This window comes from Aulostomus chinensis, chromosome 11 (assembly GCF_037954235.1).
Source record: "Aulostomus chinensis isolate RoL2024-O1b breed Wild chromosome 11, RoL_Achi_v1.0, whole genome shotgun sequence".
In the NCBI taxonomy this organism is placed as follows: domain Eukaryota; kingdom Metazoa; phylum Chordata; class Actinopteri; order Syngnathiformes; family Aulostomidae; genus Aulostomus; species Aulostomus chinensis.
Genome location: NC_141330.1, coordinates 29,864,809 through 29,878,824, shown reverse-complemented (window position 1 = coordinate 29,878,824; position 14,016 = coordinate 29,864,809). Strand labels below are relative to the sequence as shown.

The 14,016-nt window shown below is 39.5% G+C and overlaps 1 protein-coding gene and 2 long non-coding RNA genes across 3 annotated transcripts in view; 2 read left to right on the top strand and 1 right to left on the bottom strand.

Moving 5' to 3' along the window:
• The first annotated feature begins 1,974 nt into the window (after nt 1–1,974).
• On the top strand, nt 1,975–2,663 carry LOC147253961 (uncharacterized). The gene is made up of 4 exons (XR_015118455.1): nt 1,975–2,044; nt 2,291–2,365; nt 2,525–2,566; nt 2,646–2,663. It is a non-coding gene; the product is annotated as an uncharacterized LOC147253961 (long non-coding RNA).
• Nucleotides 2,664–6,449: 3,786 nt separating this feature from the next.
• Nucleotides 6,450–7,398, bottom strand: LOC147253960 (uncharacterized). Its single transcript, XR_015118454.1, has 4 exons — nt 7,333–7,398; nt 7,089–7,199; nt 6,624–6,788; nt 6,450–6,532 (listed from the first exon to the last, which is right to left on the bottom strand). It is a non-coding gene; the product is annotated as an uncharacterized LOC147253960 (long non-coding RNA).
• A 2,031-nt stretch (nt 7,399–9,429) lies between these two features.
• LOC147253959 (hatching enzyme 1.2-like) overlaps nt 9,430–14,016 on the top strand; it is a 30,732-nt gene continuing 26,145 nt past the window's right edge. The window contains exons 1-2 of the mRNA XM_086219333.1: nt 9,430–9,509; nt 12,387–12,584. Of these exons, the coding sequence (XP_086075459.1) occupies nt 9,430–9,509; nt 12,387–12,584 (278 nt within the window). The remainder of the gene's footprint in view (nt 9,510–12,386; nt 12,585–14,016) is intronic.

Here is a 14,016-nt window from a genome sequence, read left to right as displayed (position 1 = left end):
CGATAGAATACGATAAATTTAGTACTAGGCCGATACACACACACGACAATATTTAATAGGCATCATTGATAAAATATCTAAACTAGGCGCCCCACGTTCTGAACATACATATCCCCTTACAGTATAAACTGATGAAGTTGTCATGTCATGTATGTATACGTATCCAGCAATGCTGGAGAGGATGACCACAGCGTCAGGAAGCACCGAAACAGGGCCTCATTTGTCCCTGCTCTCCGTTTATGAGTTGCTGTGTTACGGTAGCTATAAAACAAAAATAGTAACATAAAAAATAAACATATTTAAATGTACAGACTGATGTTAATGCGATCTAACGTTCTTCGTTAGTTTATATATATTTCTTAAACGTCTGGAAATCTAAAGCAAGCGTGTGCACGTGCACTCACTGCACAGAGCATCATTAGTGTTTTAATGCGAGAGAGACGATTTAAAAAAAAAAACGGTCAGTTATCATTTTGACATTTAGGGTGGCCTGAATTATTCGTAACGTCAACTCCTGCCCTTAAAATTTCCGATTGCCATCTAGCGGCCAAAGACTTTCTGATCTAAGATCAGAAAGTCTTTGGCCGCTAGTTGCGCACGACGGGGCACGGTGAATGTGTGTGTGTGTGTGTGTGTGTGTGTGTGTGTGTGTGCGTGTGTGTGTGTGTGTGTGTGTTTTTCAGCAAGTAAAACTTTACAAGCATGTGTAAAATTTACTCGGTGGTGCCAGGCACATTGCCCACATAGATGTTATTATGGAAACATCCCAATTGTAAATTTTATCATTTATATTGTTGTATGCATTATTAAGTTGATGTATGGTATACCTATTTCAGCCTACTGCTCCATTTTTATACTTTTGACAGGGAGACAACTCAGACGTGATAAATTCAGCAAGACACCTCCTAAATTTGCTCACAAATGCAGTTTCTTCCCCTGGCCCTGCTGGGCCCACTGTTCAACACAAGGCCACCCCCCAAACTGCTCAAGAGACTCCAAGGTGTCTCGTTTCACAATAAATACACACCCATATTAATACCCATATTTACAAGCATAACAGTTCAATCATCATTTGACCCCTGGGACATTGTAAACTGTTAACACGATGTCACTCTAGCAGACAGGGGAGGAGTCAGGAAAGAGGGAGAGATGTCCGACCCACTGTCCACACAGAAATGTCAAGGTCCTTTACTGTATTTGGTTTCTTTGTAATACTCGCTTGTCCCTTGCATTCATCAATTTAAATTCTCAAATTATAGCTTGCAAGATTTGTACTTATATTGTGTAATGTAAAATTAAAACATTGTCTTCAACACAGGTCTTTTCCTGCCCTTTTTGGAGCAAAAGGGAAACGCCGATGCGTTCGAGGGCCTTCCAACCACTTCACCCCAGTCAAAGAGATACAGGTTACATTTTATCTCTTACCCAAGGTTCTTGAGCGCACCCCAAAAGGCAGTGAAGAATTGCTGCATCTTCAAGCTGGTTTGGGACGCAGGTCCATGCTGATACCAGAGAACTACACCCATGATGAGGTGAGGCAACATTGACAATATATATATTTTGTCATGTAATATGTTCAACCCTCAAAGATGCTTATCCAAAACTGGAAACTGTGTCAGGGGGCTGGCTAATTTATAAAGGAACAGGTACAGTACATAGAACTTATCCATGGCCAATCAAATCTTGTTATAAAATCACTTAAGTAATATCAGTAATTATTACTAATGTTACATTTAAATATAATTCAACTATTTTCTTACTTTTCTTGTTAGGGGGATGGGGTTCTAGAAAACTACATATGGTGTCTCCTGATGACAGTGGATATACTGGCTTCATGCTGAAGACTGCAAGTGCAAGCGGAAAGAATGTCCTATATATTGCTCCAATACAGGAGGAACTAGACACTGAACCACTGCCCCCTGACTCATGGTCCTTCTCCAATATGCCGAAGGCAATGTGCCACTCCTGTTGCACCAGCTATCCATTACAAATCTTAGCGCTGCATGTTGAAACATGCAAACCTTCAGATACAGATCTACAGGAGGTATGTAAAGACACACTCTATAGATGATGATTGGAGATCACATTATATTACAAATAACAGTAATCTGCAAAACACAGAAATTACTAGTGCTCACGTTTAAGCTTGCTACTAGATATCTCTAATATACAACATTTTGCCCTATCAAGATCTTCCTCGGGTCCAGAATTGTGAATGTTGCTTGCATAATACTCACTTTGTTGACCATCTTCACATAATAAATAAGGACTTGCTATTCTCCCTCATCAGATTAGTAATGAAGACCCAGACTACAGGCACCCCAATCCAGATATTGAAGACTTGAAAGCAAACCCAAATCAGAAGGTGACATAATTCGTATCTTTTCAAGCATCAGTGGTATTTTGGTTAGGGTAAAAAAGTGTTTCGACAAAGTAACAAGGACACATTACACAATCACAGACTAGACTTAAGTCTGTCACCACATCACAATTCCTTTTTCAATTTTTTCATTCCTCCTGACAGCCTATGGAGAAGAATGTGCTTTTTGTGTCCTCAAAGACAGAGGTATGTTGTGATATGATGAGTGTATTTTCAAGGTATCAATGTTTCCACCTTTTTATGTTAAAATTTTGAGTGATTCCAGTTGCAGACCATGTGCCCAATCTGTGACCAGAACTTTCCACCGAATGAGCTGGAGGCACATGCAAGCGAGTGTGGAGAGAGGTAACAATCTTTTCGCAGAATTAAGAAAATGTCAAGATATTATATTATTTTAGTAAGGGATATTATTCCAAGCATCTGTCTCCCCACTACTGGATTAATCTATTGTATAATTTTAAGTTAAGTGACATGTTACCATAAACGCTGCAATATATATTTGCTTTTATATATTTCCGTAGTCTTATCCATAACAAAATTTCTTAAAAGTCCACCTTTTAACGTAAACCTTTATATGTGGCTTTTAAACACCTATGGTTTATGGGTTTTACTCTCAATACTTTCAACTCCATGCTTGTGTTTTGCCATTTCAGCAAAACTGACTTCATTATTTCAACTTCAAACAACAACATGAGCATTTCTAGGTTTGTACACTTCCATAGTTTCCAACAGTCTATAACCTCCGGCTCTAGGACAAGTACTTCTTAGGTCAAAGAATCCAGGGATCACCTGCAAGCTATAACTCAACAGAATCAACAAAAAAGTTAATGTGCATTTACAATGACAAATGTGCAAATACTCACACACTATAGAGTACGCATAGGCCACATACATGTGCATAGACCACAGTTTGACAACCTCTGGCCTAAAGGAATAAACACACACAATATACACTTTCCAGAATCACACTGCCTAACAGGCATTCATTACTCCCTCAGCCTTGATGATGTTCTGCAGACCATCTCTGCTGCTGTTAACAGCGATGAAGAATTTCCTATCACTGTATCAAGATCTCACATGGTAGAGCGGGGCCTTGCTCAGTGGAAGCGACAAAAGAAGGCATTGCCCACTAGTCAGCTGAAAATCAGGTTCATTGGTGAAGAGGGCCTTGATACAGGGGCACTACGAAAGGAGTTCCTCACAAGTACACATATGTGAATTAGAAAAGCACTTCCAGAGCACAGACCTCTGCCAAGCAGCACAGACATCCAGGCATTGTCTTATTTTAGCCACTTCGCTCCAAATTATTACCACCAAAATTCTACAGTAGAAGTGAAAGTAGTTACTTGAATGGAGTGGTTTTTTTGTGTGGGTCCAAAGAGATGGTTGCAGGGATTGAGCAGAAGCTGTTTGAGGGTGACCCGACTGGAAAATGTCCCAAATATTCAATGTTGGATCTTGATCAAGAAAACTTCAGGTATAACATGCTTGCATACAGTGGGGTCTGAGTCCTCAAACAAGTCCTCAAACAAGATCTTATAGATCCCAAGACACAAAATATGTTCTCTAATCAAACTTTTTATGCAGTGTCTTTTTAAATCTGTCGCCCTTCTGGTCCTCTCCTGAATCTGTCTGCCTCTGTAGGTGTGCATAAGTTTTGATTGTTTTGTCAATAGGCTAAATGTTGTGTGTCCTCTTTATTTATTTATTATTCTTTTATTTGAAAGGGGACAATGCAATTTAATAAAACACATGATTACATGTGGTTAAAAAGGGCAGAATTAGCCAGGAGGCCAGTTTTCATCTGTAGTCCCCTGGCCATGATGGAAAAAGGCAATAAAATACATCTACAAGAGAGAGGAAAAGAACAAACACAAGCATGATAGACACTGATAGAGCACTATAGTAACAAATAACCTCTACACAACACATATCAACACATGGCTATTAAGTCAAGTTATTCTTTTTGATCAGACATGTAAAAAAGCTTTAGTTTTTACCTTACAACGTCACACATCAACATCTACGTGACCCTCCGACGAAGACGGAAGTGCTCCATCGAAACATGTAAGGTAAAAACTAAAGCTTTTCGACATGTCTGATCAAAAGGAAAAACTTAACTTAATCAGTAACAGTTAGACATAATGAACGTAGCACAGTTAATACATGGTTATGTTTCTATCAATATATACTGTTTCTTTCAGGAGTGCTGGCGAAATCTGGGCTGCAAGTCTGGCTCAAAGCGGACCACCACCCTGCTGCCTCAAACTTTGGTGCTATAAGTACTTGTGCGATGGGGAGATACATATTCAGCACATTTCCAAAGAGGATGTCTGTGATGCTCAGTATATATCACTTATCTCCCAAGTAAGAGGTCTAAGGGTTTTACTGCTGTAAAATGTTTGGCATCACTTTGTAATAGAGAATTCCAAGCTATCACAGAATTCATGGAAATTGGAAAATGGAAATTTTCTTCTTCTATATATTAGTGCTGTTGTTCTTCATGCCACACTTCGGCTGCTGCCCCTTCTCTCCCAGCTACGTGAAGGTCTGAAACTTTATGGTCTCATTGATCTCATGAGCCAACACCCAAATATCTGCCAACCACTCTTTGTCCCTGGGGTGGAGGTGAAGGTGGGTTAATAAACATAAGCTTAAGTAGAGATGTATTGATACCACTTAACTGCCAATAGTGATTCCAAATCCTAAACTCTGCTTATTTCAAGTACTGATCATGTCCTTTACTGTAGCTCTTTTGTAGACTCAGTATTTTTAGGTTCACTAAACAATAATAAATTAAAGGCAGGCTATGCCGAATTTCCCTCCAAAAAAATTATTTATCATGTCATACAAAAGTAAAGTAGTTTCTGATTATCTTATTAATTTAGCTGTGGGACGGGTGGAAATGAGCATTATGAACCATCTACAGGACTTCTTGCAGGAGCTGGAAGCATGTAATTGCTAATTTAGTTTTGTTCTTGTAAACTCTGTGTACCGAGTCTCTGTCTGACACATTTCATTAACTTTCCATGTTCACATTATAATTTTAAGTATACTACCAAATTCTACCTCTGTGGTGGTATAGATAAACCATGTCCAATATTTTGTTTACATGATTGTTTACTTTATCTGTCTCTGAAAAGGTGAACAGCCAGAAGTGGATGACCCTCCAGAGGTGGGTCCTGGTCATCTGTCCCCAAGTAGGTTTCTCCAGTGGCTCACAGGACAGGGCCACATTCCTGTCTTACAGGAGGAGAAGAAAAACTTCCGAGTCTTTGTGCAGTTCAATCACACATGTGACATTCAGTATGGTGTACATACAGTTTGCTACCCAACAGTCGCCGCATGTAGCGATACAATCCGTCTGCCTGTTAAGCATATGCAAACTTATACTGAGTTTCAACAAGTGATAACTGAGGCCTTCTATCTAGGGCAGGCATTTAATCAGGTTTAGGTTAAATTTTGTTTTTCAAACATGCAGTACTAAATAAACCACTGCTTTTCTTTCATGGTTCCACTTCAGTGAATATACATTCAGGCTCAATTATTATTACCTTTAGTTAAGGTATTTGTGCAGTTTTAAAAAAAATTGTAAAATCAAGTTTATCTCCTCACCAATTTCTCTGTTCATCTGTGTTATGTGACCCAGTGAGCATGGCTAATTGATTGGTTTAGAAAACATTAATCATTGTTGGCTATTTCAAACAGCATTTCCATATGGGCATCATATAACAATGTTTTTGTTAGATGTACTACACAGCAGTTTCCCTCCTGGTTGTCAGCTTGACAGAATGAACGTGAGGCTGTTCAATAAGAGTATTAAAACAAAATACAATACATTTTGTGGTTTTGTATTTATTTTTTGACTGGAAGGTGAACCATAATAATTGATACATGGGGTCCAAGACTAGACTTCTGCAATCATGTATTATTAAAAGCATTAAGTAGGAACAATGCATGTGCAAGTGTGGTCAAATAAATGTCTCTTCCGAAACTATTTGAATGACCAAGGGGATCAATGGCAAGGCGGAGCATTTCAATGTCCTCGGTCCTTAGTGGACATTCCATTTCCGGTACAGCAACTCCTGGGTTGTCAGAGTTCTCATGAGAGAGCCCTGAGCTCTACCAATCAATATCCTCAATTTGGATTCCCTAAAACCAACAGAAGATAAAATAATAAGTACATAGACTTAAAGTCATGTTTAGAGGCAGGACATCAATATCAATAGCATTATTACTCAACTGCCACATGTTCCTCGGACATCTCTGGCTCTCTTACGGGGTGCTGCAGCATCCCAAGCTCCCACAGCTGGTTTGGGGAAAGAAAGCCCTCAGTCCTGATAGGATGGTTATTCCATCCAGCAGAAAACTTTGCCAAATCAGCCTTGAGTCTGGGGAGGAAGGTGTACTGTGCACAGAAAAGATGAAGATTGTCTGAGATGTCGACGGATCCATCTTCCTCCAGGCTGTGTAATATGTCATAGTAGATGTGTGTAACTCCTGTCCAAACATCCCTCCATAGACGTTCGATTCTACCATTCATACATAGAACATTTCCCCATGTGTCAATCAAAGTATGTAAAAGAAAAGCCAAACAGCAATTAAACTAAGGTAAATATCACACTGTAGGGCACACTAACAATAACAAGACATGTACCTACTTGGATCTTGAGGCAATTTGATAATTATTACAGAAGGAATACTTCACCTTTGATTGTGCACACTTTTTCCACTTATAAAGCTTCCATGTCCTGTGCCTCTAACAGTGAACATCATCCGGGCAATGCTGACATTCTCAACACCTTGGTCACCTCTTACCCTGTAACACATCAGATTTTGAAATTAGTATCCATTCAACGGAATTCATAGACTTTACTGAAAAGAATAGATCATTTTCTCTTTAAAGGATACTATGAGACAACACAAAATAAATTTACTGCTGCATTACTCACTTGTAAGGCCATCCAAATATCCTTAATCCATCCAGAAAAAACTGAAGAGCAGTACTTGCTGTGTTGTTCGATCCAGCATTGAGGTACATGATCTTGAGGGTGTAAAAACAGACATGAGTTATACTAATAGTAGGTATGGGATGATTATCACAAAATGGAAACCTTACCAAAAATGATGGATTATACCAACAATACTTTGATGAGTATGTAATTTGTTACAGTAGAAAACTTGCCTTCCTAGAGTAGCCATCAATGCCACTGAATATCACCATGTTATTCCTGGGGGGGGGGGGGGGGGGGGGGGGACATGAGTTCATTAAAAGGAAAGAAACAGATGATAATTACCCATAAAATAATTCCAACAAAATTAATTTTCCAGCTGTATTTAAATGTTACAAACACACCTGATGAGTTTGTGGTTGGTGTCTATGTGCTGCAGAAAATGTGGGCCTTGAACACAGTATTTTCTCCGAACAACACAGCCCATACTTGTCATTCTTGATAAGATGCCCTCTGTATCAACTCTATGCATAGAGGCCTTGAGTCTGGACCATTGTACACGGTGGCCCTCTGCTTCTAGACACCCCTTGAAAATCTGGTATCCAGCATGAGGTAGTCTAGATTTGATGGCTTTCACTTCATTATCCAGAGCATCATCAGTCATGGTGGAATACAGGGTCCTGACTGACATATTGTACTCCTGCATCCTTCTATATAAGGTTCTTCTTGAGACTCCAATAATGTCTGCTACACATGTGGCAGGTAGACCAAGACGAAGAAGATTTTGGAGGTGGTCCTCTGTGACCTGCAGTCTTAAATGTCCACAGGGACCTGTAATCTTTACCACTGATTGTGAATAGGGAGGTTTATTCTGCTGGTCCAACAAAATGCTTAGGTGATGGAGGGCTTCACCGATATCATTAGGCAGAGCTACATTCTCCATTGCCTGTATGAAGGTCCTCTCTTGGGTCACTATGAATTCTAAATAATCCAGATCAGAGGGCTGTGGTTGAGGGCATACTGCAGTCTTTCCTTCAGTCTAGCTAAGCAGTCCTGAACAACGATGTTCTGAAAAAACAATTCGACAAATTAATATACACCATCTAGTAATGACAACTTCATCAGTTTATACTGTAAGGGGATATGTATGTTCAGAACGTGGGGCGCCTAGTTTAGATATCTTATCAATGATGCCTATTAAATATTGTCGTGTGTGTGTATCGGCCTAGTACTAAATTTATCGTATTCTATCGTCCTGTTCCCCAGTGTGAGTTGATTACAGGAGGAAAGCCTATAAATAAAACAGAAAATTGGTGCTGAACCGTAACGTTGATTTGACAAACCAATGACATGACAATACATCATGAAGAATAGTTATCAAAATAACCACTCTGAAGACGACAACTTGAAACATTTTCAACCGGAGGAGGCAAACACTCAGAAATAATAATCACGAGCGACATGATCACTGTTACTACCAAACGTTGACTTTACTGTATGCTGTTTGTGGACTAGCTCTAGCGCTCGTTGCTGCGTTGTTCAAATGATAGCTGAAACAATGTTAGCCTACCATGCTCATCATAATTGTAAACATGATTTTGTTATGCTCGCTAACGAATGGAAACGTTTTTTTTTCTTCAAAATAGCGGCGACATCAACAACAGTTAAACAAAAGGTCGTTAATATAAATGGTAACATGCCAAATTACCGTATTTGTCTCAGCCATGTCCATTGCCAAGGTAGATCAAGCCAAGCGCTTGTTCCCGTGCGTGTCTTCCCACGTGCTGAAAAACGTAGGAGTTGATTGGCCACAGGAGCCTGTGTATCTGCGATCGACTGCTAATCCTTGATGGCACAAATATCACGCTACAAAGAACTGAAATTGAATTGTGACAAATAAATTTGAATTTTTTAAAGAGAGTTTCAGTTCCAAATTAAGAAATTCAATTTCAAATCATGTAATTCAAATTCAGTTTTGCCATTTCAAATGCAAATATAAAAAATTCAAATTCTGTTTTAAAATTCAAATTCAGTTTCTGGTGGCACATATTTCAGCCCATACAAAACAACAGGTACTTACCTGAATACCTACCCAACATGGGGTCTTTTGATGATGGCTGGACAGAGGTGCGCTACAGCCGGCGCCGCCGCATTCGTCCTCCTCGACAAGGCCAGTGGTACGGACGGCCCACAGGGTGGATGGACCGTGCTCCTTCCTTCCCCATTAGGGGAGGAAACCCTTTTTCTGCCCCTAACCCTAACCCTAACCTTTAGAATCTATGCCTAATCCTAACCCTAACCCTAACCCTAACCTTTAGAATCTATGCCTAATCCTAACCCTAACCCTAACCCCTAACCCTAGCCCTAAGCCCTAACCCTAACCCTGGGCCCTAACCCTAACCCTACTCCCTAACCCTAACCTCTATTCTTTATTGTTAACCCTACTCCCTAACCCTAACCTCTATTCTTTATTGTTAACCCTAACCCTAACCCTAACCCCTAAACCTAATCCTATCCCTCGTATGTAAATTCATTTAATATATAAATATATTAATTTATAAATAAAAAATAAATAATAAATAAATAGATCAGGGGAATTATAATTATCATTATTATTATTAATAGTAGAATAAAAATATAAGTTATGGTTAAAAATACTTTAAAGTAAGGGGAATAATTAAATTGGTTTGGTTTAAAATTGGGTCAATTTCATGATAATACAAAAAATATATTTCATAAAAAATAGGTTTTTTATTAAAATTTAAAATAACATAGTTCATTTAATATACATATTAATGGTCATATTGAGGATCACAATTCATATATAGGGGGTATTATTCATGGTTTAAAATTGGATATTTTACAGGGATAAAGACAACGGCTTAACAACAAGAAAAATTTTAAAAAACAAAAAGAGGTTATTTCATTCAGAGGAAAGTAACTGAGGAAGCTCATTTGAACTCAGCCTTTCAAAGAGAGCAGACTTATCGCTCCGTATAGCCAAACCAAGCAAGCCAGCTGTTGGTTCTTTTTTAGTGTGCTTGGCCTGAAGAAGAGCCACATAGGCTCGAAACGTCGTCGGTTATTAGCACACTCTTCTTTCGTTGATTGTTTTTTTGTTTTTTGATCGCAAATTTTGCATTTTTGTTTTTTATTGAAATAGGGGTGAATTAACCCATTCCTTTCCTTCTTTTTTGGAAAGACTTTGTTTTTTATTCCTTTCCTTAGTATTGGAAAGCGTTTTTAGTTCATTTAGTGACTTGGACACGTATAATGAAATTCATTTTAGTTTCTATACATAAATAAATAAATACAATTCTACAATTCTACAATTTCATTTAGCAGACGCTTTTGTCCAAAGCGACGTACAACACAAGCAAGAATTTAGACCTAATTAAGGAAAAGTCCATAGGAAGCGCAAAAGTGCTTCAGTTGTGATTTGGTCACAGGTACTGCCATCTAGTGGCAGAAGAAGTGTTGCCCCCCCACCTTTTTAAAAATAAATAAATAAATAAACAAATAAATAAATAAAAACAAGTTCATCACAACAATTCAGAAAAAAACAACATGGAGGACGGGTGGACCACAGTGTGGTATGGCAGGAGACGCCGGTGTGCTCGTCGGCCTCCAGGGGACTGGGGGGATAGTTGGGCAGGGGGGATGGACCGTGCACGCTCCTTCTCGGGGAGAAGGAGGAATCAGTTCCCCTACCCTAACCCTATCCCTACTTTTATCCCTAACCTCACTTTATCTAATTCCTAACCCTAACCCAATTTTCTAACCCTAATCCTAACCCCCACTGTTTGCTATCCCAAGAATCCAATTGGCTATATTTAATCCAACCCAAATATTGAAACGCAATTGAGAAAATCCTCCCAAGTAGGTAGAGGTTTGATAAATCCTCCCGAATAGGTTGAGGTTACTAAATTGATAAAAGGAAAAATAAAGCCTAAATAAAGGAACGGGAGATTATACTATAAGCTAAGAAGAGGAAAGGTGAAGATGCAGTGTGGGAGTGAAGACAAGGAGTGGAAGAAGGGAAGTTGTGGGAAGGAAGGATGAAGTAGAGAAAGAGGATAGAAGAAAAGGATAGAGGGAGGACATTGGATGGAAATAATTAAAACCAAATTAAAACTCAAATAAGAGACTAAATTACACTCAAATAAGAGATAAATAGAAGTAAATAAAGACAAATCCTCCCAAATAGGTAGAGGTCTAATAAATCCTCCCAAGTAGGTAGAGGTTGGTAAATAAATAAAAGGAAAATTAAAGAAGAAAAATATAAATATATAAACTCAAGAAAGAGACCAAATTAAACTCAAATAAGAGAGAAGGGAAAGAGGTTAAGAACAGTAAAGGGAAAAGTATAAGAAGGGAAAAGGAAAGCAAGGGGGACAGCCAAAGGCATATAAGTGTGTGAAGCCAAGTAGGAGCTTTTGGTATTTGAGTTTCTAAGCCTCCTTTCTGGTCACTGCTCCACAGGGCAATCACCTCAATCCGGGCCACACCACCATAGTATGTACAGTATATATCTATCCTTTAGTTTAATCTTGGGGACCGTGCACATTAGCAATTGGACAATATCCTCTGTAAGTCTGTCCTTCAGTGCAGGGACACCATGCCTGAAAGTGTAAACACACACACACACACACACACACACACACACACACACACACACAGAGCTACATTCATCTGACATGTATGCATTCATCTGTACATCCTCCTCCTCATTTTCAAACAAGTAATTCATCATGATGTCTGCTTGCATACCAAAGTGTCATTATTATGACACTTTAGGTGCTATTTGTCATCTCCCTTCCTGCTGACAATGTCAAACTAAATACAGAAAAGTCCCAAAGGTAAAACCAACATGCAGTCACGTAACATTCCTGTCGCATTTTCCCCCCTTCAAAAATTTCACAAAAGACACACTAGCTTATTATAATTGTCAATGTTGAGTTTACTGGAACAGAATTGTTGTGTGCCAAGTTTTGTTAGTATTGGGTCTTTTGATTCAGTGTTCTGTTACTGTCTGTTTCTTTTTTTCCTTGCAGTTCTGAGGCTGGTAGGAGGTGGGGCCAGGTGGCACGGAGCTCACACCTGACTACTATTGGCATGTTCGGCCAGCCTATATCTGTCAGCACAGCCAGTGGTTCAGTGCCGGATGATCCCTTCTCCAGACCACGCATGTCCTCTTGTGCTTTCGGCTCCAGTCCTCCTACCAGTGCCTACCATGCGCTGTGTACTCTCAGGTACTAGTTCTGCTTTGGTTCCTTGTTTCGTCTCGTTGTCCCTCAGAGGTATTTTTGGTTTTGTCTTTTCCCTCACCCTTTTGTGAGGCGCTCTACGTTTACCTTTCTCCAGGCAAAGTTCTCACATTTTGTTTTGATACTTGTCCCACGTGACTATTTGTTTGCACTTTGTAAATAAACCTTGTTATTCCTGTCTCTACTTACCGGGTCCTGGCCTTTGTCTCAAGATCAGAACGTAACAAGAATGTACATTTCTCATTGATTCCTTTTTTAATATAATGCCTTTCTACCTTGGTGGCACTCAGCGCTTTAGAGTGTTGACTTAATTCACCAATTCACACACACAATGACACACTGATGGTGGAATAGAAAATAATGTTCATTGTTCTTCTTCTTTTTCTTCTTCCAGTAGATTAGGATTTATGTTTTTAATCGTAAGACAAGATAGATGGCCTATGTTCTTACCTTGACATGTTTTGACTGTTTCTCCAGTCTTCTTCAGAACACCTGAACGTGTACCCTCATCTACTGATGATGGAAGCTGCCATTAAAGGTTCCATCCTACACATCAGGAGCAATTAGGGGTTCAGGATCTTGCTCAAGGACACTTTGATACAGTTATCTGGGGAAGAGAAGATCGAACCAGTGACCCTTCAGTTGAAGACATCAGCTTAAGACATTACATGATATTAAAGGGAAAAGGAATCCTAATGACCTGACAAATCAACTCAGTGATACAACATCAGCTCAAACTGTTGCCATATTTTTATGTTTTCAAAGGTGTGTAAGCGCTGCCAAAGCTTGTGTGACTGTATCAGATTACATTAGATTAGATAGAACTTTATTGATCCCACAACAGGGAAATTTGTGTTACCATAGCTCAAATTACAGAAAGAAAGAAAAGTTAAATATAACAACAGAAGAGAAAAACATGATATACAGTTACTTATGTACAAAATACTATATAAAAGACACCAAATAGTTTGAAACTATGGATGGAGGGTTGGCGGTATTTAGATGAATGAATAAGTAAATAAATAATAAATATGTGTGCATAAAGTGACTACAGTGGACGAGGTGACAGAGGAGGTCAAGTGTCCCAGTGACTCCCAGCATCATGAAGCCTTGTAGAGTCTCAATGCTGCTGGAATGAACGACCTGCCAAAGCTCCTTCCAGCAGCGAGGATGTTTCAGTCTCTGACTGAAGGAGCTGCTCAGCGCACCCACGGTCTCATGGAGAAGGTGATGGGGTCCATGATGGATGTCAGCTTTGCGAACATCCTCCTCTCACCCACCACAACCAAAGACTCTAGGGGACATCCCAGCACAGAGCCAGACCTCCGCACCAGTTTGTTGATCCTGTTCCAGTCTCTGTCGGTCCATCCGCCCCCCCCCCCCCCCCCCCCCCCCAAGCAGGCTACTGCATAGAAGA